General features: G+C 37.7%; 2 protein-coding genes across 8 annotated transcripts; both read right to left on the bottom strand.

Moving 5' to 3' along the window:
* Window positions 1-256: 256 nt before the first annotated feature.
* Window positions 257-18307, bottom strand: LOC131149300 (GTP-binding protein BRASSINAZOLE INSENSITIVE PALE GREEN 2, chloroplastic). Its single transcript, XM_058099636.1, has 3 exons — window positions 16923-18307; window positions 2006-2173; window positions 257-1446 (listed from the first exon to the last, which is right to left on the bottom strand). The coding sequence occupies exons 1-3, from the start codon at window positions 18180-18182 to the stop codon at window positions 1090-1092; spliced, it is 1785 nt and encodes a 594-aa protein (XP_057955619.1). The 5' UTR covers window positions 18183-18307; the 3' UTR covers window positions 257-1089.
* Window positions 18308-19093: 786 nt separating this feature from the next.
* Window positions 19094-25833, bottom strand: LOC131149301 (E3 ubiquitin-protein ligase SINAT2-like). Of its 7 annotated transcripts, none has more exons than XM_058099642.1 (5): window positions 25612-25833; window positions 25336-25523; window positions 22128-22493; window positions 20543-20929; window positions 19094-19638 (listed from the first exon to the last, which is right to left on the bottom strand). In XM_058099642.1, the coding sequence occupies exons 3-5, from the start codon at window positions 22338-22340 to the stop codon at window positions 19318-19320; spliced, it is 921 nt and encodes a 306-aa protein (XP_057955625.1). In that variant the 5' UTR covers window positions 22341-22493; window positions 25336-25523; window positions 25612-25833; the 3' UTR covers window positions 19094-19317. The 7 variants fall into 7 exon arrangements, with proteins under 7 accessions (XP_057955625.1, XP_057955622.1, XP_057955620.1 ...); XM_058099639.1 differs by having other exon boundaries at window positions 25184-25517; XM_058099637.1 differs by having other exon boundaries at window positions 25336-25517.
* Between the last annotated feature and the right edge of the window lie 41 nt (window positions 25834-25874).

The raw sequence follows: 25874 nt of genomic DNA, 5'->3' as shown, positions 1-25874 counted from the left end.
AAAAACTATCGATAGAATCGGTTATATGAATCTTTTTTCACCAATTTATGTCATCACGAACTTTTGACAGATTTAAGAATATTAAATCCTTATTATCTCTTACCAAATTTTTTGATTGTTTGGTAAGTAAGAAAAATAAGAGATAAAATAAAATACGCAGCAATTCGATGAAAAAAAAAAAAAATAATCGTCACATGTAAATCTCAAATGACGGATTCGATCTGATTTCTGATTTCATGTGTATTCCTGTTCATTCTTGAATAAAAGGGTCGACATAATTTATAAAATGATATATGAAATTTACAAAATGGTATATAAAAGATACCGAACTGATTCACTTCTCTATAGAGAAATCAAAGCACCCACATCAAATTTTGACTTGTTCATGAATAAATCATGTGCTGATACACAAATTATATGCTCAAAACAAAAAATCTCATCTAGAACTAAACTTTTCAGAAGAAAATCTGCTCTTTACTAAAAAGAAGCAAATTCAAGCAATTGAATGCTCTTGTTGCAATACATGAGCGACTCTGAGGTCAACAAAAGTAATACATTCCCGGCCAATATTGGGAAAAAAATATTTATTAAGATTAACAGACATTAAACAATTTGAGAAATACAAAATGGAGAACCTTCGGCCTGAAAAAATTTTCCACCAGCAACACGAGCCCCCCCTGTCGTATCCATGTTTGCCGTGTTTGCTAGATGACTTCTCAAAGTTTGAACATGTGGAGAAACTCAATATAATTTGTACTGCATTTTTGTCCAATTCACACAGATCTAAATCTAAGATCATGAAACACAAATGTTATGATTTCCTATTTTCCTCATCATTGATAAGACCTCCCCCATTTTTTGGTTGTGGAACATGAGAAAATCCTCGTTTTCCCACTCAACATGCATCAGAAACTCCATCAACAGCTTGAGAATGTAGGTGGATTTTCACTTCCTCATGGACTGAAACTTGCCAGGCATAATAGTTTGCTCTAGACCCTTTTCGTTCATTTCACTGCTGCAGTTTTTGCAGCATCAAATCATTATTGTTTCTTCTCCCACCAAATCTGCCCTGTCTCATCACATACCTCTTCATGCATCAACAGTTAATAATGATGTTTCAGGGTCACTCTGTTTCTTCTTCCTCTCGCTTTTCTTCAGCATCTTGTTTAAAGCTTGGTCGGCCTTGGAGACAATTTTTGAGACTGTAAATCCCGCAACTTCAAAAGTATTAGATCTATGAGGAATCAAAGAATCACGAAGAATAACATCCACACCATCATAGGTCCAAACACCTAGGACTGCCTGTCCTTTTAGACCAACAGCAAACCAGCCAAGACCAGCAGCAGCGATGTCCACAGAACTCAAATCCCAACTGGTCCCAGAGACGTGGAATTCCTTTTTCTCCCATTTTCCAAGCTCTTTGACTCGTTTCTCCCCAGTTGGTGGCTGCAGCAACAAAAAAGGCATCCAAGTTGCAACATCAACTTCAATAAGAATATCCATGAGGGAAGCATCTTTCATCTGAGCCTCAAACCAGATATATGGGCTACAAACTATGAAGCACTATAACTCAACAATAGATACATCATGATTGTGTGATTTTGATCTATCTCAATCAGAAGTTTTTTCCAGTAATTTTTAAAAAAAAAACAATAGACACAAACAACTACTACTACCACAGCACTTTTTTTTTTTTTCAAAATATTTGGGGTTAGCTACATGAATCCATTTTCTCCAATTAAATTAAAGTACCAACAGAGCAAAATGTTCTAAAATCATCTAATTGAATATATAGCTTAATAAGTAGATATATTGGATGGACCAAGGAGAAACCATAGGTATCGGATTATTGTGTTCAAAGATGTTTGATCACTTGTTCAAGATGTCTCTAATCATAAACCCTATAAGATGAAATGGTGAGAATTATGAAACTGTAATAATTAACTAGGGAGCTAGTGAGCAATAAATAGCAGAATTCTTGCTTATCAGCTGGGGCAAACCATACCTGTAACTGCTGACCAAAATGATCTTCTAGCATAGTAACGGCATTTTCTGTTCTCCCCATATGTAGTGGAAGGAGAGGAGATGCCCATACAGTGATATAAATAGTATCAACTGATAATTCTTCTACATCTAGCCTCATAAGCCCAGCAATGTGAACTGAATGACCCGCCTGTCAAAGCAACAATACAAGTATGAGCCATGGATATATCAAGCAGAGAGTAGTTAAGACTTAAATTTGATCCTATGTTGCAACCAAGGGATCACAGATTTGCATTGAAGACATACAGAAAATAAGGCAGCAGGATCACAATGTTTTGTCCTATGATCCAGCTTAATGTTCTCTCTTTTCAAAGCTAGTCTAGTCTGGATAAACTACTGATGAGGGTAATAATATCATAGGCTATGTTCTAGAATGGGTATAAATAATCAAGCCATTAAAAGAAAACTCAAGATCATCCTTGTTGCTACTGTCCAAAACATTGTTACAGCTATTGTGAGATACATATCAATGATTAGATCTATCATTTTACAATGGGCAGAATAAGCCTCGCATGTGAACAGCATAACAACTCCTTACTGCTCCTCCAATTTGACCAAATAACAATAGAAACCAAAGTCTAAATCCGGGGGGGGGGGGGGGGGGGGGGGGAGGCGCCGCCACAGAACACAACCTTGGACATCAAAGGCATGGATTACAACCCTCTCTCCCTCCTTGCTATTGACCTTCTTTGAAACATAATGCACCTATTTCTTCCTTTATTGACTTAATTTCTTTCACTTGCTTGGTGTCTTTCATCCTACATCCGAAAGGGATGATCAAGTGGGGGCTCTAGATGGTTTAGAGGTAGTTTCTTGCTTGATGTCTTTCAATCATTTGTTTCATTCATCCATGTCTTTTCGTCTTGCTAATCACCAAGGTTTCCTTCTAAACTCAAGGCATTTATTTGGTTGTTAGTCCTTAATAGAGTCACAAACATTCTATTGCAAAGTGGGGGCCTTATTGGGCTTCATTTCTTCAATTTTTTTTTTTTTTTTTTTGAAAGTGCTAACGTTCACTCACATCCTTTTCATTGCATGGTGGGTTAGGGTATGCGTAGCAGATTATCTAGCCCTCTTGACAAGAATTGAGTTTGTTTGGATTCATTTTAGGGGGCTCACTTCCTTGGAGAGGATTTGATATGATAAACATACTAGAAGATTGTGAACACATGTTATTCTTATTAAGTTTTAGGAAATTTGCTTGAAACAAATTCCTATATTTTTTATGAACAGTCACTAACAGCATTGAACTCCACATGTGTAATGACCCGAATTTAAATTGGAAATTTGAGTAATAAAGGGAGAGGGAAATAGAAACAAAAACAGAATGAGGCCGTAGATTTCGTCGACGACATTGCATTTGGGAGTTAAAAGTAATTTTTTAAGATTGCCTGAATTCGTCAACGAACACAGGGTTTCGTCGACGAAGGCTTCAATAATTTCGTCGATGAACACAGGGCTTCGTCGACGAAGAAAAACCGAGAGAGGTTCTGGAGCCGATTGAATTTCGTCGACGAAGACTGAATTTCGTCGACGAAATTAATGAGAATTCGTCGACGAAGGGTGCTGCTCGTCGACGAAATCCCCTGTATAAATATGGAAAAACCCGATTTTTAATTCATTTGAAGAATCCTCTCTCTCTCTCCTCTTTGGCTCTCTCACTCTCTCTCTTCAATTTTGGGTTAGTTTTACGCCGGATCGAAAATCTGAGACTACCACGACGTTCTTGACGAAGTTCCCTACAAGGTTGTCGGAGCGGATCGTTGGGAAAACAAAGTTGGAAATCATCCCTGGATTGAGGTAAGGCTTTTTAAGTCAAATTAGACTTTATGGTAGTTATAGGAATTGATGTACGCATGAAAATACTGATGTTTAGTACTGTAGATTTTGAGTTTTAGGGTATTGAGTAGGAAATCCTACGGGGGTCAGGTTAGGAAATTTGAGGGGCTTTCTCAGTAGCTAGGTAAGGGAGTAAACTAAAGCAGTTCTTTTCCATGCAAACTGTTATTGATTATAAGTAGATTTATTTTCAGAAAAACATATGATATATTCGTTTATTATGAATGAAATGTACGATTGGGAAAATACTGCTATGATGCTTAAAAAGTATATGTATGTATGAGATGTCAGAAAATCATGATTTTAAAATATGAAATATGACTTTTAATGGAGCATGTGTGGCATGAATATTATTTTACGTAAAATGAGATATGATATGAATACTTTTACGAGTAAAATACATTTTCAGGTATTTTGGAAAGATGGGTTATGTTATATTAAGTTGATGAATATATGATAAATGAGTTATTTTCAAATGTAAATACCTGAAATGTATTTGGCGCGAGGCCATATTTATGTTATCGGTACGAGGCCGTATTTATATGATTTTGGCACGAGGTCATGTATATATGCTATCGGCACGAGACCGTATTGATATTATTTGCGCGAGGCCATATTTACTATGATTTTGGCACGAGGCCATACATATGATTTCGGCACGAGGCCGTATCTATGTTTTCGGCACGAGGCCGTAATGATGTTATGTATGATCATGTATTATATGTTATCATAACCAAGATGTTAGTTTAATTCAGACCAAGAGCTCGATACCGTAGCTATGGGTAGATAAGATTTGGCACGAGGCCGTATTGGTGCTAACCATTCCACAAGGGGATGGGAGATGGATAGTCGATGTGACTTTCAGTAGAGTGCGGACGTCCACCTGGCAGTCCGGACCAGGGTGTGGCAGCCCATCATAATTACAGACATATTTGATTCGGCAGTGATAGGCCAGCCATTGTCGGGTCCCGCCTTCGGGCTGCACAACCCGTTATGGGGGGTAATACATGACATTAACTAGCTATTCATCCTGGGTATCTTTTCAGTATTTCAAGTTATAACAGATGTTTATGTATGTTATGATTTATTAACGAATATGAAAATACATGATTATCCAGCATGATATTATGATTATTTCCAGAGTTATGAAATGAACTGTATATGTATAAGCACTTTAAATATTCATGCTATCACACAGCTGTATTTAGTTTACTTTCCCTTACTGAGAAGTGTCTCACCCCCAACATTATTAAATTTTTTAGGAGCCCCAGAGAGACCGGCGGGTCAAGGCCGCTAGTGAGTTAGTGAGATTACCCGTGAGAAGGGTAAGATTTTTGTACTAGGGTTAGAGTTATTTTGTGTGACCCTAGAGATATTTTAATGTATATGGATATGTACAGAAGTACAGTATTATAATGTTATAAAAGCTCTGGTATTATGTTTTATGGGTGGATGTATGGATTTTTATGTTTATTGCTGCTAGGTTTTCCGCTGTGTATGACAGGTGTCCCCGTTACCCACGGGTTCGGGTCGACCATTGTATTTATTATGTTGCATTTTATTGAGGGACGTTACATTTGGTATCAGAGCCCAGGATAATAGGTTCTGTAAACTCTAGAATGCAGCAGTAATAATACCAGAGTATAGGATAAGAGGATTTGAGGTCTGATTTTGTAGTCTAAATGCAGGACTTCCATGGTGGTTTGTATGATTTTCCTGGGGTGACGATTTCAGGAAAGTCATAGTAAACTATCGTCGGGTTGGGTATCTAGGTTGCAGGATTGAACCTTGGATTGGGATCAGGAGAGATGAATTGATTAGGAGAAAATATTATAGGAGTTGGATGATATGTATAGAGAAGAAGGTTTTAAGTTAAGTTACCTGTTTTTCAGGATGGACTTTAGTGGCAATAGAGCCCACGCCAGTGGGAGCGAGAGTGCTGGACCGTCAGGCGCTGCAGGCAGTGATTTAGATGCAGTCTTACGCAACGTAGCACAGCAGGTTATGGCAGAAATTGTCAGGAGTTCGAAGGAACAGGGTGGTCCATCGGCAGGCCACGGTAGTTCTATAGAGAAGTTCATTAAGATGAGTCCTCCAGCTTTCTCAGGAGGGGTAGATCCTGCAGTTGCTGAGAACTAGGTGCAGGAGATGGAGAAGATATTTACAGTACTGCAGTGTTCGGAGGAGCAAAAGGTGTTATTTGCCACCTATAAACTGACTAGGGAGGCCGAGAGATGGTGGTCAGCGATGAGATTGTTAGAGCAACAGAGGACTATTCCTGTGGAAATGACATGGGAGCGGTTCAAGGAGATTTTCTTTGATAGATATCTTCCAGCCTCTTCTAGGGAGGCCAAGATTTCAGAGTTCTTGAATCTGAAGCAGGGACAGCTGTCAGTGCAGCAGTACGCGGCGAGGTTCATCGAGCTATCTCGCTTCGCCCTGTACATTATTCCAGATGAGGCGAAGAAGGTACGGTAATTTAAAAGAGGCCTGAGGAGAGAAATATACAAGCAGGTATCGATTTTAAAGTTGCAGGATTTTGCTGAACTAGTGGACTGAGCCACTATAGCTGAGATTGGTGATCGGTTGGAGGCTGAGGAATAGAGACAGAAGAAGAGGTCTACACCTTCTGGTTCCCAACAGGGGGGTGGACGTGGTACATGGAAGAGAGGTGACTATTATAGAGACCGGAGACAGGAGACCGGGCATCGTGGTTTCCAGGGTGCACAATCATCTCCAGCTTGCCCATCTTGTGGGAAGAGACACCTGGGGGAGTATCGTGCCGGTCAAGGTGTCTGCTATAGGTGCGGGGAGCCAGGGCATATGATGAGAGAGTGTCCGACACAGACTAGTACGGCTCCTGCTCCTAGACCTGTACGAGGAGATTACCAGGCACCACGAGGAGGCCAGCAGAAGAATACGGCCCCAGTCAGAATTTTTGCTTTGACGTCGGGCGACGCTGAGGCGGCCGGCGACTTGGTGACAGGTACTGTTAGTATGTTTTCATTTAAAGTTATTGCACTTTTTGATTCTAGTACCACACATTCTTTTGTGTCCTTGGAGTGTGTAAAATTATATGGAGCAGAAACGCAATCATTAGATGTCAAGCTATTAGTAGCTACACCGACCGGGTCAGCGGTGAGATGTAGTAGAGTACTCTGTGGTTGCCCAGTTAATGTTCAGGGAAAGATTTTATCTGCTGATTTGGTGGTGTTAGATATGCACGGGTTTGACGTTATTTTCGGCATGGATGGGCTAGCGGCTAATTCTGCCATTATAGACTGTCGTGCTAGAGAAGTGATATTCAGATCTCCAGGGAAACCAGAATTTAGATTTACAGGGTCACCAGTGCAATCCTTACCTCAGATGGTCTCTGCAGTTCAGGCGAGGAGATTGCTTCAGAGTGGCTGTTTAGGATTTGTGGCTTTTGTAAAAGAAATGTCAGAAAATGAATTAAAACTTATCAATACGCCTGTAGTGAGAGAATTTACAGACGTGTTTCCTGATGAGTTATCAGGCTTGCCACCTGATTGTGAAGTAGGTTTCTCTATTGATCTACTTCCAGGTACAGCGCCTATTTTCAAAACACCGTACCGAATGGTGCCGGCAGAATTGAAAGACCAGTTGCAGGACTTACTTGATAAAGGCTTTATACGGCCTAATGTATCTCCGTGGGGAGCTCCAGTATTGTTTGTAAAGAAGAAAGACGGGACTATGAGAATGTGTATAGACTACAGAGAGATTAATAAAGTGACTATCAAGAACAAGTATCCTCTACCCCGTATAGATGACTTGTTTGATCAACTCCAGGGTACACGGGTGTATTCAAAGATTGATCTTAGGTCGGGTTACCATCAGGTGAAGGTGAGAGCACACGATGTATCGAAGACGACTTTCAGGACCAGGTATGGGCATTACGAGTTTTTAGTTATGTCATTTGGTCTGACGAATGCTCCTGCAGTATTTATGGACTTGATGAATAGAGTCTTCCACCAATACCTAGACCAGTTCGTGGTTGTTTTTATTGATGATGTACTGGTCTATTCGAGGAGCTATGAGGAGCATAAGACACATTTGAGGCAGGTTTTACAGATGCTTAGAGAGAAGAAGTTGTATGCCAACTTTCGTAAGTGTGATTTCTGGCTTGAGAAAGTTGTGTTTTTGGGGCATGTCATCTCAGGAGACGGAATTTCTGTAGATCCCAATAAGATTGAGGTGGTGGTGAACTAGGCTAGACCGAGGAACGTCCAGGAGATCAGGAGTTTCTTAGGGTTAGCCGGTTACTATCGTCGTTTTGTCGAGGGGTTCTCAGCCCTATCAGGGCCTCTAACACGACTTACCAGGAAGAATGCCAAATTTGAGTGGGACAACAGCTGTGAGCAGAGCTTTCAGGAGCTAAAACAGAGATTAGTCACAGCGCCAGTATTGATCATCCCATCTAGCGGTGAGGGTTATACCATATACTGTGATGCGTCCTTAAAGGGAGTTGGCTGTGTGTTGATGCAGCATGGCAGGGTAGTAGCGTATGCGTTTAGACAGTTGAAAGAGTACGAAAAGAACTACCCTACCAATGATCTTGAGTTGACTGCAGTAGTACACGCACTAAAAATTTGGAGACATTACCTGTATGGTGAACAGTGCGAGATTTTCTCTGACCATAAAAGTTTGAAGTATTCCTTCATCCAGAAGGAATTGAATATGAGACAGAGAAGGTGGTTAGAGTTGATCAAGGATTTTGACCGTACGATCAGTTACCACCCAGGGAAAGCAAATGTCGTAGCTGATGCATTGAGCCGGAAGACCGCGAGTCCAGTGTTAGCCGCTATGGAGATCCAGCATCCGATTATGATGGATCTGGAGAGACTCGACATAGAATTGATGGAAAGTAATACCCCAGTATGTATCGCCAGCTTAGTAGTACAACCTACTCTGCAGGAAAGAATTAAAGCTGCTCAGAAGGAAGATCCAGAGTTAGTAGAGGTGATAAATAGAGTGCAGAATGGCCATGGAGAGGAATTATGCATCTCAGATGACGGAGCTTTGCGGTTCCGTTGCAGATTGTGTGTTCCTGCTGATGCTAACATTAGGAGGACGATTTTAGAGTAGGCTCACAGATCCTTGTATACAGTTCATCCCGGCAGTACGAAAATGTACAGGGATCTGCGAAAGTTTTACTAGTGGAGCGAAATGAAGAGAGAGATTGTCGAGTATGTAGCCCAGTGTTTGACGTGCCAGCAGGTAAAGACTGAGCACCAGAGGCCGGCAGGGCGGTTGCAGTCGTTATTTATCCCGGTGTGAAAGTGGGATCACATATTTATGGACTTTGTTTCAGGGCTGCCGACGGCGTTACATGGCCAGGATGCCATCTGGGTGATTGTTGACCGTTTGACGAAGACCGCCCACTTTATACCTATTAAGATCAGCTATTCCCTCAGCCATTTAGCAGAGATTTACATTCAGGAGATAGTTCGTGCTCATGGGATACCTGTATCCATTATGTCAGATCGAGACTCACGATTTACGTCGTGATTTTGGAGGAGCTTGCAGGAGGCTCTGGGGTCTCAGTTATCGTTCACTACGGCATTCCATCTTCAGTCAGACGGACAGACTGAAAGAACGATACAGATACTAGAAGATATGCTCCGAGCATGTGTTTTAGATTTTGGGAGTAGCTGGACTCAGTTCATGCCACTGGTAGAGTTCATGTACAATAACAACTACAAGTCCAGTATTGGCATGACACCATTTGAGGCACTATACGGCAAGAGATGTAGATCTCCTTTATATTGGGATGAGATGGGTGAGCAGCGAGTTGTGGAACCAGAACTAGTACAGCAGGCATATGATAAGGTTCGGCTTATCAGGGACAGGATTGGTGCAGCATAGAGCAGACAGAAAATTTATGCCGACACTCACCGCAGGAATTTGGAGTTTGATGTGGGGGACCACGTATTTTTGAAGATAGCTCCGTTGAAAAGAGTTATGAGATTTGGTAGGAAGGGTAAACTTAGCCCTAGGTTCACTCATCCATTTGAGATTTTAGAGAAAGTGAGACTGGTGGCCTACAGGCTCGCTTTACCACCTTCATTATCCAGAATTCACGACGTATTTCACATATCGATGTTGAGGAAATACATCCCAGACCCTTCTCATATTATCAGTTATGATGATTTGGAACTTAGTGATTCACTAGCTTATGAGGAGTTACCAATGCAGATTCTGGATAGGAAAGTACAGGAGTTACATAGTAAGAAAATTTCTCTAGTAAAAGTTCTATGGAGGAATCATGCAGTAGAAGAGGCTTCTTGGGAGTCTGAGGAGCATATGAGACATAGGTATCCGCAATTATTTCAGGAAGTTTAAATGTAATTAGAAAGTGTGAGTAAGTATGTAGTTTTCTTGACAGGTACATCTACGATTTTAGTAGTGTAGTATTTTAGATTTGGGAGGAGTTTTCTTTTAATATGTGTAATCTCCCAAGACATGAGTTGTAACCACGGTATTCCTCCACCATAAGTGAGGGTGAGTAATAAAATGAGTAGACCATTTTACCTAAGGGATGATAAACTACTTAAATAGTAAATTTCGAGGACGAAATTTTTATAAAGAGGGGAGGATGTAACGATCCGAATTTAAATTGGAAATTTGAGTAATAAAGAGAGAGGGAAATAAAGACAAAAACAGAAGGAGGCCGTAGATTTCGTCGACGACATTGCATTTGGGAGTTAAAAGTAATTTTTTAAGATTGCCTGAATTCATCGATGAACACAGGGTTTCGTCGACGAAGGCTTCAATAATTTCGTCGACGAACACAGGGCTTCGTCGACGAAGAAAAGCCGAGAGGGGTTCTGGAGCCGACTGAATTTCGTCGACGAAATTCATGAGAATTCGTCGACGAAGGGTGCTGCTCGTCGACGAAATCCCCTGTATAAATATGGAAAAACCCAATTTTTAATTCATTTGAAGATTCCTCTCTCTCTCCTCTTCGGCTCTCACTCTCTCTCTTCGATTTTGGGTTAATTTTACGTCGAATCGAAGATCTGAGGCTACCACGACGTTCCTGGCGAAGTTCCCTACAAGGTTGCCGGAGCAGATCGTTGGGAAAACAAAGTTGGAAATCATCCCTGGGTTGAAGTAAGGCTTTTTAAGTCAAATTAGACTTTATGGTAGTTAAAGAAATTAATGTACGCATGAAAATACTGATGTTTAGTACTGGGGATTTTGAGTTTCAGGGTATTGAGTAGGAAATCCTACGGGGGTCAGGCTAGGAAATTTGAGGGGCTTTCTCAGTAGTTAAGTAAGAGAGTAAACTAAAACAGTTATTTTCTATTCAAACTATTATTGATTATAAGTAGATTTATTTTCAGAAAAACATATGATATATTCGTTTATTATGAATGAAATGTACGATTGGGAAAATACTGCTATGATGCTTAAAAAGTATATGTATGTATAAGATGTCAGAAAATCATGATTTTAAAATATGAAGTATAACTTTTAATAGAGCATGTGTGGCATGAATATTATTTTACATAAAATGAGATATGATATGAATGCTTTTACGAGTAAAATACATTTTCGGGTATTTTGGAAAGATGGGTTATGTTATATTGAGTTGACGAATATATGATAAATGAGTTATTTTTAAATGTAAATACCTGAAATGTATTTGGCGTGAGGCCATATTTATGTTATCGGCACGAGGCCGTATTTATATGATTTTGGCATGAGGCCATGTATTTATGCTATCGGCACGAGGCTGTATTGATATTATTGGGGCGAGGCCATATTTACTATGATTTTGGCACGAGACCATACGTATGATTTTGGCGCAAGGCCGTATCTATGTTTTCGATACGAGGCCGTAATGATGTTATGTATGATCATGTATTATATGTTATCATAACCAGGATGTTAGTTTAATTCAGACCAGGAGCTCGGTACCGTAGCTATGGGTAGATCAGATTTGGCACGAGGCCGTATTAGTGCTAATCATTCCACGAGGGGATGGGAGATGAATAGTCGATGTGGCTTTCAGTAGAGTGTGGATGACCACCTGGTAGTCCGGACCAGGGTGTAGCGGGCCCATCTTACTTACAGACATATTTGATTCGGCAGTGGTAGGCCAGCCATTGTCGGGTCCCGCCTTCAGGCTGCACAACCCGTCATGGGGGGGTAATACATGACATTAACTAACTATTCATCCTGGGTATCTTTTCAGTATTACGAGTTATAACAGATGTTTATGTATGTTATGATTTATTAACGAATATGAAAATACATGATTATCCAGCATGATATTATGATTATTTCCAGAGTTAGGAAATATACTGTGTATGTATAAGCACTTTAAATATTCATGTTGTCACACAGCTGTATTTAGTTTACTTTCCCTTACTGAGAAGTGTCTCACCCCCAACATTATTAAATTTTTCAGGAGCCCCAAAGAGACCGGCGGGTCAAGGCCGCCGTTGAGTTAGTGAGATTACCCGTGAAAAGGATAAGATTTTTGTACAAGGGTTAGAGTTATTTTGTGTGACCCTAGAGATATTTTAATGTATATGGATATGTACAGAAGTACAGTATTATAATGTTATAAAAGCTCTAGTATTATGTTTTATGGGTGGATGTATGGATTTTTATGTTTACTGCTGCTAGATTTTCCGTTGTGTATGACAAGTGTCCCCGTTACCCACGGGTTTGGGTCAACCATTGTATTTATTATGTTGCATTTTATTGAGGGACGTTACAACATGTGATGCACTCAATGCCTTAATCTTTTCACACACAATTGGTGCCAAGCCCAGGTATAAGGAGGAGGATTGTGTTAGATAATTGACATCCATCCTAAAACTTGTCATATCTCTTTCATATAAATCCTCATCAGTTGTTTGCTATGGTGTCCCTTATGAGTAATATGTTGCACTTATACCACCTAAGTGTAATGAAAAATGGGCGAGGGTGAGCTAGGTTGTTGCCTCGATGCAATGCACATTGTTGGTGCCCAGGTATGGTATCAAATATGCAAGGGTTCTCACATCAATCTAGATGTGGGCTGGTAAAAAAGTTAGTTCAAGAGACTAGGATTAGATAGTGGACACAATGATTAGAAAGAAAAAAAAAATTCTAATGTAATCTGCCTTCAAGAGATCAAGTAGGTAGGGAGAAAGCCAGAAAAACTGAAAAATCAAGATTTTAACTTTGGTACACCAAAAAAAAAGCAAATGGGATAGGAATTATTGTAGACAAAGACTTAAAAAGATATTGTAGGTATCCAAAGTGTAGAGGATAGAATCACAAAAATCAAGATGGTTTTGGACCAAGATTTAATAAATGTCATTAGTGCTTACGCTCCTCAAATAGGCTTAGTAGAAAACCTTAAGAGACAATTTTGGAAAGATATGGGTAGCATTATATAAGGGATATCAATAACTGAGAAAATATTAATAGGATTTGGTTTAAATGGACACATGGGAAAGGATAATAAACGTGGATAAATTGAGGATGTGGATATGGAGATAAAAATGAGTCTGCGAATATGCTCTTTGATTTCGCCATGTCATACAATCTTATTACAATGAATACTTGCTTTAATAAGAGATAAGAACACCTAAAAACCTTCAAAAGTAGACAAAATAAAAGTCAAATAAAAATTTTTTCTTAATTAAGAGGGTAAATAGTATATCATGTTAGGATTGTAAAGTTATCCTAGGTGAAAGCTTAACAACACAACATAAAGTTTTAGTGTTACATATATGCATTAGAAAATGGAAGAGAAAGGGTAATATAAATCAGTGCAAGAGAAATAGGTGGTGGAACCTAAAAGAAGAAAATATAATAAAATTTAAAGATAAAATTATCAAAGATGGTGATTGGATAACAGAGCATGGTGTAGATATAAACACTCTTTGGAGTAGGATAGCTAGTTCTACTAAAAAGATAGGAAATGAGATTTTAGGTAAATCAAAAGGAAGATTCTTGAATAGTAAAAGAAAGTTGGTAGTAGGAGCAAAATGTTCAAAAAGTTGTAAAGACAAAGAATTTGGTATAACACATCAGAAAAATGTAGAAACATGGATAACATTGAAAAGTGTAAAGAGCCGAGATTAGATTCAAAAGAAGGGGAAAGGCACATATTTAAACTTGCTAGATCATATAATAATTTATATGCTAGAATAGATACAAAAGAAAGGGAAAGGGACATATTTAAACTTGCTAGAACTAGAAAAAGAAAAAGCAAAGACTTAGGTAATGTAAAATGTATAAAAAGTGCAGATGATATTGTCTTGGTTAAGGAAGAAGACAAAAGAAAAATGGCGAAATTACTTTAATAAGTTATTTAATGAAAATCAAGTAGACGCCTTAGACTTGGAATTGTCAGTGAGGAAAAAGCTAAAAATTTGAGATTTAATCACAAAATTAAAGTTAATGAAGATAATTCAGCATTAAAAAAGATGAAAGATGGAAAAGTTGTAGGTTTGGATAACATCCCAATTGAAGTTTGGGAATGCCTAGATGATAATGGAATTATATGCTTAGCTTATTTGAAAAAATTATAAAAACTAAGAAAAGGCAAGATAATGAAGAAAAAACACTTTAATATCTATATACAAAAATAAAAGAGTATCCAAAATTGCAATATATATCGTGAAATTAAAATTATGAGTCATACAATGAAAATGTGAGAAATGGTAGTTGTACAAATATTAAGGCTAAAAACAAGGATTTCAGAAAATGAATTTGGTTTTATGCCTAGGAAAACTACTACAACAGTTATATATCTTTTAAGAAGATTAATGGAAAAGTTAAGAGAAAAGAAGGACTTGCATATGATTTTTACTGACTTAGAGAAACATTTGATAAGGTACTTAAAGAGAAGTTCTATGGTGGATTTTAGGAGAAAAAGAAAGACATATATAGTAGGTAAACTAATGTCATTAAGGATAGAATAATGACTAGTGTTAGGACAACAAATGGAGAGGCTAGGAATTTCCAATCACTATAGGTGTACATCAAGTATTAGCTTTGAATCTTTATTTTCTTGCCCTAGTTATGGATGAATTTACTAGGAGTATCCAAAATGTGGCTCCATGGTGTATGTTATTTGCAAATGATGTTGTCTTAATTGACAAAACTAGGAGTAAATAGAATTTAAGTTAGATTTATGGAGAAAAGCTTTAGAATCTTAAAGTTTTAGGAAAAAAGAAATAAGACAAAATATATTAAATGTAATTTCAAATATAGTAAAAGAAATGTTGGAGATGTAATACATAGAGTTAAAACAAAGCTAGGTAAAATGGAGCAGTGTTTCAAGTATGCTATGTAATCATAGAATACCTTAAAATGGGAGCAAGAATTTTCAAGAACATTTGGAACATTTAGTTTCTTAGCGGAAGAGTCACTAATTTAACGAGAAGTTTTATAAGATAGTTGTAATACCAGCAATGATATATGGATTAGAATGTTGGACGACTAAGAAGCAACATACCCAAAATTAAAAGTGGCCAAGAGAATTTTAAGAAGGATGAGTGGTATAACGTTAAAAGATAATTTCAAGAATGAAAGAATTTGCAGTAATTTAGGCATCGCTTCTATTGAAGATTAAATAACGGAGGGGCAACTCAAATGGTTTGGACATGTGCAACATAGGCTAAATAATGAGTCAAAAGAAGAAACGGGGATAAACCTAAAATAACTTGGAATTAGATAGTAAGGATTTGGTAGCCTTGAATTTGCCAAAAGAAATTGCCCATGATTGTGTAAATTGGCAGAAAATGATTCATGTACCAAACCCCACCTAATGGGACTTAAGACTTGGTTTGTTGTTGTTATAGTTATAGACTTATAGTCACTAAGAACATTGCTCAAGGATAGGACTTAGGAGTGGATTTCTTGCATGACTTTATGCTTTTTCATCTAATTGTTCCAAAGTGAATCGGATTCACATTTTGGATCTTTAGAGAGATTTTAGATGCCAATATGCCATTACTGATTTGATTTTGTGGTTGTTCTTTCATTTTCTTGCTTCTATTTTTCTTTTTCTTTTTTACTTTTTTGTACTAAGGGAGGATACTTTATTCTCTTTTTGCACATCTTTCCTCCTTCATGAAATTCTTCTTCCATCAATCTTTCCCGACAAAACAAATATATGTATATATATATAGGAAAAAAAAAAAGGACTTTAAGCTGCCTTACGAACCATTAAGGAGGATAGTTCCCTTCTTTCCCTAGAAAAGAATTGGATAATTCTTCCAACATGTCCATTAGATGCATTTAGTTAGTGATTTAATCACTTACAAAAAATGCAACTAGCTCAAGCATCTAGTTAGTGATTTAATTACTCACAAAACATACAACTAGCTCAAGTGAAATGCATATTAAGTAGATTATGGCACAATAAATGCAACACCTACTGCACAAAGCTCCCATGCCATAGGTTTGGGAAAGGCAAGATGTAGAGTCTTACATCCATGCTGGAGAGATTGTTCCTAGAGGGCAAATTTCATAAAATGACATTGAAATTTAGTATAGTTTCAAATCAGTCACTGAACTTCAACTTGCTATGTGTTATCACTGTTATACACCAAACTCTAGACATTGTTTCAATATCATCTAATGTGCAATGATTGTCTCCTATTACTAACAAGATGCTATCCTGGCATCTTAGTTGACCATATTAGCAAATTCTTGTCCTACCCACACCCATTTATCTCTTCATTTATTCATTTTGTCAACCAGAGGGTTAAGATAAGGATTTTGTTAAGTAAAATCGGAGATCACAATGCTTTCGATGAATTTCTCATCTTTTTACGGTTGCAAAAAACTAGTATTAACACTGAGTGGCCCATCAAAATTTACCCATTCATGTGAGTTGAACCTATAGTTGTTCAGGTTTGTTTGTAGCAATCCACTGAATTAAGGCTGAAAAGTATGGCACAATAAGGTAGAAGCATTTTCAAGAAATGAATCACATTTTTCCGCAACCACTTAAAATTAGAAGTATAAATTCATACTGATAATTAAAACTCAAGCACACGAACCTTGATCCTGTACGTCCTTGGCTTCAAATCCTTGCTAATTTGAACAAGCTTCTGTTCTTCCCTAGTCAACCTCGTCGAAATCTGGTGGGGATGCAAAAGCCCAGGAGTATCAAACAATTTAGCCTTACCTGGAAGAAACCCCTCAACCCTCACAATACCCAAGGTCGTCCCGGGCACTGGAGCTTCCGTCAAGTGCGTAATTTTTCCACCAACATGCTTCCCTATTGCATTGATCAATGTTGATTTTCCTGCATTCTGTGCCCCAATTGCCCACACATTCCCTCTCTTTCCCGCCAATGCACACACGTCATCAAACAGATTCTTCAAACCCCAATCCCTCACCGCACTCACAAGATGAACGCTTGCAATCCTATTTGCTCCACCCTCCCTCGCTCTGCGCCGCACCCAGTGCTCAAACCTCGTCGGCGACACCGAAGCCGGCAACAAGTCAATCTTTGTGACCACGAGAACCACCCGCGGCACGTTCCCAGACTTGCCCTCCTTCCACGCCGTATAATTCTCATCAATTGTGGCCGAAACAAGCTTCGCGACTTTTCTCGGGAAAGACCCGTCAAAATCTGCCGCATCAACCACCATCAGAACTACTGCCCGCGTCCCTTCCGGTGACGCCAGCCTCCGCCCCACTGTGTGATCGAAATCAAAGTCCGGAAGCAAATTCTCCACCGTCGGATCCTTCACCTTCCCGTAATGCCGCAGCGAGTGGCATCGGGCGCAGACCATGGGCTTTTCGATCAAATTAACCGTAAGCTCGGTGCTGTCAGGCTCAGAAAGAAAACCCCTTTTGAGGGAATCGGAGATTTCGGGCTCGTCGGCGACGGGTCGGAGATCAATTTGTGATTTTTTGTAATTAGGGCTTTTGGCAGAGGGTCTGATGAAGAAGCCCGGCTGTTTGGGGTCGGCATCTTGCATGTGGACGCCACAGCCTCGGCAGACAAGGAGGGTTTGAGAAGCGGTTTCGTCGTAGTTTCCATCTCTGTTGAGGGGCAGAGAGGGTTTTGGGTTTGGGTTTGGGTTTGGGTTTGGATTTGGATTTGGATTTGGATTTGAACAGAAGGGTCTGAAGATTGTGGGAGACAAGAAGATTGCAGGAGCGGTTGTGGGGTTTTGGTAGGGTTTTGTTTGGGAGTCGAGGGTTGAAGAAGGAAGATGTGAAGGTGAAGGGCTTAAGGATGATTCTATAAAGAGTGAGAGAGGAATGAAGTGCTTAAGCTTTGAGGAAGAGAGTCCTCGAGCTAACATTTCTCAATTGTCCTTTGCAATCGGACGCCGGAGTTCAGTCGCAGCTGCGTGGCTTTTAACCCTCTGTTTGGTTGTGGGAAGCAGAGAGAATCCGAGAGAAAAAAAGAAGTGAATGTCTTCTTTTTGTTTTTGGGGGTTGGTACAAAATTTATAAAAGATAAAAACATTTTTTAAAAATGATCTTGTAAAAAATATAATTATAAATGATAATTAAAACTTTTTAATATTTTTTTTCTATGCTTCTCTTTATTTTCTTCAAAAACACAAAAGCCAATACCCTTTCCTTTTTTTCTTTCACAAATTTTTTTATTTCTCCCTCTCTCATGCAATGAAGTGTAAAAGATAACATATTCTAGTAAATAAGTTAAAGAAATATAATAATTTTAAACTTCACTAATAAAATACATTATTTTGAGTGGAAAAAAACTTTTTAATGGACTAGTTTTCTTCACATTTTTATCTTTCATATTTCAATCACAATTTTTTTTTTAAAGTATTTTCATAGAATCTAACTCAAATTTTTATACTTAGTTTGTACCAACCAAAAAAAAGAGAAAAAAAGAAGACATTCACTTATTTTTTGAAATTTTTATTTCTAATAATAGAATGATCCATACAAATATTCTCATCACATAATAAAAATAATAATAATGCAAAAAAAAATTATTATGATCCATAACAAGAAATGCACAAAAATTTCATGACAAACAGTTTCTGTATTTTAATTAGATAGAAAAACAAACTCGTACTTCTTTTACATCAGTAACATTTTTTTCAATAATATACACCCTCATAGGTCTAGTCTAAGAATAGGAAATGGTGTGGCAAACTAAGATCAAAGGGTCTAAATCCTACACAGAGAAACTATATCACTAAGTCTTTCTCATGAAATATCGATGAGATTAAAAACATACGACGAGAAACACAATCAACTATGAATTGAGGACATCATAAGTTCCATAGATCAGGAATTGATCCCTTAAATCACCAACCAATACATATATATACCTACCAATTTACAGATAAATACATGAACCGCCTCTACTTAAGCTTCTAACTAGAACCCAAGAAAAGGAGAGGAACAAAAAGAAAATAAAGCATGCTATTACAAGATCTCTAGTTCATAGCTTTTATCTCACTGCTCCCTCCATATCCGACCAGACACCTTCAGCTTCAGCTCCTGCCTATCCCCGCCTGAAAAGAAGAGCGCCAACTTCCTCTGGATGATTAATCCATCAAGACTGTCCCGTACCTTACGGTGGCTATCGCGAATGCTCCTCGGGACTCCTTGCCATATTAGCTTTCTTCCATTTCCACCAACTTCCAGACTGTAACTGAAATTTTTGGCTTCATCGTCGTCGCCCATGAATCGCAGGAAAGCCATGTAAACTGGTGCCATCCCTAGGTGGAAAGCCTCAAAGTGCAAGCAGAACTGCCGACCGAAACAGTTGAAAATCTGCACCAGACGAAACCACCGAGACTTAATTTGGATAGTTTAAACTGTTAATCAAAATCAAACTGCACTGTTTTTCAGTTTTTGAGAACAAGATATCTATAAATGAAGCAAAAGCTTCACACAAAAGAGCTGGCATAGATATGGGATGAAATAAATGAAGATTGGCAGCCAACCAGAACTCAGACAAGGCTAAGTAGCAAAATAATCCTTTAAACATGTAGAATGCATCTGAAGGCGGCACTTGGCTGTCAATTGAAATGGGTGAGGATCCAATTCTCTTTTTAACACGAGTAAACAATAATCCTATGCTATCCCAAACATATTAAAGTTCAATAATTCAAGAAATAACTTATGCAGCAAGCTGTATGAATCAAAGAATGCCAACTGAGAGGGGCCTGTGAAATTAAGCAATTGCATTCCTCAGATAAACACTGACAAATCAGGTTGTATGAATTACTGAGCTAACTAAAATTTTGGAGTTCAGGATGTATGGGGTTCAATAATAAATTTGAACAGAGGGAGGACCATGGATGTCAACAGGAAAGAAAATATATATATATACATTTAAATTTTGGCATTCGTTCTAATTCTTTTTTTTCCCTCTCTGGTGATTTCTCTAGGAAATTTGCAACAGATTCTGCAGTATTATCAATTTCTGGGTTTTCGTGACAGCTAAACCAGTTGTGATAAAATCATGCTTCGCAGGCTAAAAATGTAAAAATCAAGTATAATGAAAAGCAATACAAAATTTGACAATTTTGTCCAAGTGGAATAATCTAGAACAAAACTGTCACCTGACTGCCTTTTTGTCATATAAAAAAAAGGGGGGGGGTGGTTTGAGAGGTTTTGTATGTGCTTGTGCATGGGTGATCTCCCATGAAAGCTATAGAAAGAGAGAAATTACAGTGAGCATCCACGTCGCATTCTCGACTTCTTGGGGATTTGATTTGACATAGCGATGGTTGAAAGTACACCCATCGTGCATGTCGACCTTATGATCATCCTTGAGATGTGCAACAAGGAACTGAATACCACCAGCGACAGGGCACTCTGCTCCAGCATAAGGGCAGTTGTATGGTCGAAACCTGCAACTCTGTTCATGCCTGAGCTTGTTGTGATACGGGAATATATCACTACAACCCAAAACATGGTATCTGCATGGGAGTTCTAATGATTCCACAACTTTCTCCAGGACCAAACACCTTATATTCCCAAGTTCATAGCGGCAGGTTGGGCAGCAATTGTGTACTCTAGCTTTGCAGTTTGAACACAAAGTGTGGCCATTTGGACACTACACAAAAAGTAAAATAATTCACTTCTAGATTTCCAATTGAAATTTCCATTCATATAGGAATTTCTACACAATAGTGGAATGCAATAGCTAAGATGTAATTGAAAAAGGGAAATATGAACGGCAGTATCTGTTTGTTTCTTCATGATATGGGAGCAGGCAATTTAGTATATAATGTTGTGTATGAGCCGTATGACCGGTGTTAAATACAGATATAGCGAACAATCATGTATGTTCAAAAATTTCATGATTTTTCACAACCATCTACAGTTGATCAAATCCCAAAATAACATCACATCTGCATATGCATAATCTTTCATTCCTACCTCCATTAGAGAAAAACCAGTGTTTTAAAAGGCTCAATTGAGGCTTGCCTCAAGGCAAGGCATGCTTAAAACGCCTTGAGGCTCAATCTAAAATACCAAATTTCAAAAAGGCTAACACATTACATGCTGAGGCTTACTTATTTTTACAAAAAGCACACTTTTTGTGCCTTTTTAGTTGAGGCTTACGCATTTTGGGTGTGTGATTCTCAAGTTAGAATTGGTTAGAAAATTTTAACTGCATGTTTGTATAAAAAATGTCATAATGAGTTTATTTTTGAAACTTTTGAACCTCAACCTTTCCAAAATAATTGAGAGTAGTCTCTTACATGATGAAAATAGTTTGAACTTTGTAATGGTATAGCTGTCTCTTGTCATGATTTATGTCATGTATTCAAGTTAGCAATTTTTGAATGGCCAACAAGTATTTTACAAATATTACATTTGTGATTTTCTTAATTTTTACTTTATTTTAAATATAAATAAATTATTTTTTAAAAAAAATTTATCTTAAAAAATAAATTCTCAAAAGGCTTACGCCCCAACGCCTCAAGGCTTACGCCTCACCTTTTGAGGGTTGAAATGCCTCGCCTAAAACCTTTGCCTTTTAAAACATTGAGAAAAACTATTGAAAAACTAACTCTTTAAATTTGATCTATAAATTCCAAATTCTACATTCTCCTTAGCAGTGAATAATTCTCAAACATATAAAATCCTGCAAATTTATCACAGCATAGAACTGCCACTCCAGGTCTATCTTTTGAGGATAAAAGTTGGGTTCTTATAAAGGAAAAAAAAGAGAGATAAATATCATGGATAAATATTCTTAAAGACATCAACATATTCAATCCATTCTGATATTTATGAGATAATACCTGGTGAATGGGAGGACACATTAGATCCATGCAAACAGGGCACTCAAGCAGCTCATAAACACCATTAGTGGAAGACATTCCAAGCTTCCCACTAAAACTGCCAGGAGATTTTCTGAAAGGAGAACTTCTCAACTCAACATTTGTAGTTCCAATATCAGTGTCTGTAAATGAAAAGCTCCCAACTTCATTGCAGATGCTGCCTCCAGGTGCCATCTCTCTCTCTCTCTCTCTCTCTCTCTCTCTCTCTCTCTCTATATATATATATATATATATATTTATTTATTTATTTATATATATATATATATATATATAGATCAATGTTATTTTCTATCACTTTTTCTTCTCAATGTCCATCAATGACCTATCCTGCAAGCATAACCAACATTTGACATTACATTTTGTGAAAATTTTCTATCTTCAAAAGATTAATTCAAACTACTGCACCATCTTACCGTATTTTGTCATATAAGCAAAAATATAGCATCCCAATGGTTCACAATAAAAAGCATGAACTATGAAAGCAATTTGAAAGACTTCCACAAAGTGAGAATCAAATGAAAAGTCGTTAGGGATCATTTCGAGGAGTTCAATATTCTTTAATTTCAACAGTGATACTTAGCACTTTGGCTCATGCAAAGTAGTTAAAAATTATGATCCTAATGATCCAATTGAAAAATAAAAATAATGAGAACACCAAAAATGCTGGGCGAGGCGTGCATAATGTTGATGACATTGATGGAGTACCAATATCATTTAAGGAATGCAATATAACACAAACAGGACATGCATAGTTTTTTCCTATTACATGAACAGAAAACTTCCCTTTTAAGGGGAAGAAACAGTGAGTTTCCCTTTTAGGAAGAATTATATGACCAGTTACAGACCATGTGTCTATTCTCTAGTGCTCCCAACATGAATGCTGAGAACTTTCCTTGCAATCAGGGTACCAAATGGATGCTCTTTCTTTCTAATTCAAATCAAAACCAACCATCAAAAACTGAATACCTAACAACAGATCATGCCATTACATGAGGGGAGTTCTATTAAACACATCCATTATGGTATACAAAAACATGGAAAAATAAATGAAGAGTTTATATAAATAAATATTATGACTTTCTGGATATGGTGGGCAATTTTGTTAAGATACCAAAATTTTTACATTTCTTTTTCTACCCTTACTTTTTTGGTGTTTTAACAGAACATTACGGAACAAAAACAACAATTAATGCATCTGACCATCGCTTCTTGATCTCCTACTGCATTTTAGATTTTGATTTATAGATCTCAAAGGGAGGATGACACAATTTGTGGGTAAATATACATTTATCATTATCCAAAGTCCTGAAAAGAAAGCTATGGCAAAGTTTGTACAGTTGGGTTGCATCAATTGTTGGGAGTTCTAGGTGTATTCTCAACCTATGCTAGATGATGCCATTAGGTATTAGAAGTAGATGAGTGAAAATTGGATAGACCAGAAAATGAGGAACAAACTAGGATGTCTAAAGATATTTTGCACAACTCTCAGGGTAACTGCTGCAGTAGACTACCAATAAGATGCCCCAAAAAATATAGACCATAATGAAATAATCAATGAAAACTCCGCTAATTCCTTCAATTGAAACGAGACCCAAAAAATATAGACCACAAGGAAATAAATGGATGAAAACTCCCACATATTCCTTGAAATTGATTGTTAAAATAAACAGTTTCAAAATCATAACAGCATGATGAAAACTCCTACTTAGTCCTTGAATTTAAAATAAACATTTTTAAATACATAACAGCATGAAGCAAATATAAGTGCAGATAAGAGTTAGGTGACTCCAAATGCAATAAGCAAGTTAAGAATGCCATTTATTCTTCTCATCTTTGAACTTCGGGGAAAAAAATCATCAGCAAAACTTGATCATGGAAAGAAAACAGTTTGTCTAATCATCAGCAGCCAGGAGTTGGAATGACCTTCTTGCAATTCAATTGCTGATACTTATAAAGGCCTATTTCTTGAAAATATTTATTGAAATTATTTTATTTCAACATCATAAAACCAGCATCAAATGCTCACATGCACACATGCCCAGCTGACAAACGTATTTTAATCCTATTTCAGACTGATCCTACACAATCACCATTACCAAGTGTACCAGTAATGAACAGGAAAGACTTCCTGCAGAATTTCATCACCTACAACCTACAAATGTTAAACTCCAACAAACTTGAGCTGTTTTTAACTGATTCACAACATGAATCAAAAGGATTGTCAAGGACAGAGGATACATATTAGTTCCACAACTTCAAGATAGAAGAAATAAATAATAATTATCAGGCAACCTTTTGTACGCATCAAAAAATGCAAAAAGAAAAAAGAGAGATACTAACTTCAAAGTGCGATAATCAGAATAGAAAAATTCAAATCTAAATCTTACAAGGGGAAAAACATCAACAATAGAACACAATGTTTAATAACCATGAAAAGGTATGCTTAGTTGCTTACAACAATTGATATGCAACACAAAGAAGGCCACTCGGTAGGAAAATCCAACAATCAGACAACAAAATTCCATCTGTAACCCATGAGAACCCATCACAATCTCACAATTATCCATAATATTCTTGTGCTTTCAAGAAAATCTCACGAAAAAAGAATTACCCAGAAAGCAAAATGAAGCGAACAGTCCCCAACCAAGAAAAATCAGCCAAACAAATCAAACTACTTCAAGCTTCCGAAACAAGACCACGGTTTCATTCAATAAGTAGAAGAAATAATGAAAACAGAAGATACAAATGAAGACCGATCACAACTATCCAATATTTTCAAGAAAAATCAGGAAAATGGAAATTATCAAGAAACAAAATTAAACCAACCGGTCTTCTTATAGTCCCGAACAAAGCAAAACAAACCAATTCCATTTCCGGGTTCCCATACAAGATCGCACTTTCAGTCAATCAACGGAAGAAACAATAAAAACAGAATCTACAGAGCTAAGACTTGAGCATAAGGTAGCAGCATAACAGCCTTATATTTACAAAAGAAAATTCAGGAAAATAGAAATTACCCATTATCAAAATTGAAGCAAACAGTCCCCACTCCCCAACAACGCAAAATCAGCTAAACAAAACAAAACCCTTTCCAGGTTCCCAAACAAGATCACACTTGCCATCAATGAAACAAACAACCCGATACAGAATTTACGGAGCAAAAACTGACCAGAAAGGGGAATACCCAGATGAGATTTCAAGCCCACGTGCTCGTTTAATCAATCAATCCCTTCCAAGCCTCAATAATTGGATTATTATTTTCTAGAAATGAGGTAAACAAGAACAAGAGAGCAGAGAGGTGGACAAGACCCCGTGCTTGCTGGCCCCCAAAATTGCGTGTTGCATTCGGATCTATTTCTTCGAAATAATAAAAGTCAAGAGATACGGGGGTCGTGATATAACATTTACATTTACATATATATAAAAAAAAAATTAAAAGACTTACCTCATCCGGCGATCTTGAAGACCGTATAGACCATAACCAGGGGAAAACTTTGAAATGGGAAATACTAAAATATTGTTATGGAATTGAATTAATTGCTTGTGGTGTTGGCTTTAATGGTGACTGGGGGATAAATGGGAGATGGGGCTTTGAGTTCCCGCACGCAACGTTTGAAAAAATTTAATTACGGAGACAGTGAAGAGATAAGATGAGATGGACTCGAGTTCAGGGAAGCACAGTGGGTGATGAATGGGCATTGATTTTGG

The sequence above is a fragment of the Malania oleifera genome, chromosome 2 (assembly GCF_029873635.1).
Source record: "Malania oleifera isolate guangnan ecotype guangnan chromosome 2, ASM2987363v1, whole genome shotgun sequence".
NCBI lineage: Eukaryota > Viridiplantae > Streptophyta > Magnoliopsida > Santalales > Ximeniaceae > Malania > Malania oleifera.
The sequence above is the reverse complement of the archived record's forward strand: the minus strand, read 5'-3'. Positions and strand labels throughout refer to the sequence as shown.

Excerpts from the sequence above, each read along its gene's own strand:
- LOC131149301 (XM_058099642.1), bottom strand. The coding sequence starts at position 22,340 with ATGGCACCTGGAGGCAGCATCTGCAATGAAGTTGGGAGCTTTTCATTT. Across the intron at positions 20,930-22,127 it reads TGTGTCCTCCCATTCACCAG|TGTCCAAATGGCCACACTTT; the intron begins GTATTATCTCAT and ends CTTTTTGTGTAG. Across the intron at positions 19,639-20,542 it reads ATGCGACGTGGATGCTCACT|ATTTTCAACTGTTTCGGTCG; the intron begins GTAATTTCTCTC and ends CGTCTGGTGCAG.
- LOC131149300 (XM_058099636.1), bottom strand. The coding sequence starts at position 18,182 with ATGTTAGCTCGAGGACTCTCTTCCTCAAAGCTTAAGCACTTCATTCCT. Across the intron at positions 2,174-16,922 it reads CAAGGACGTACAGGATCAAG|GCGGGTCATTCAGTTCACAT; the intron begins GTTCGTGTGCTT and ends TTGCTTTGACAG. Across the intron at positions 1,447-2,005 it reads ATTTTGGTCAGCAGTTACAG|CCACCAACTGGGGAGAAACG; the intron begins GTATGGTTTGCC and ends TTGTTGCTGCAG.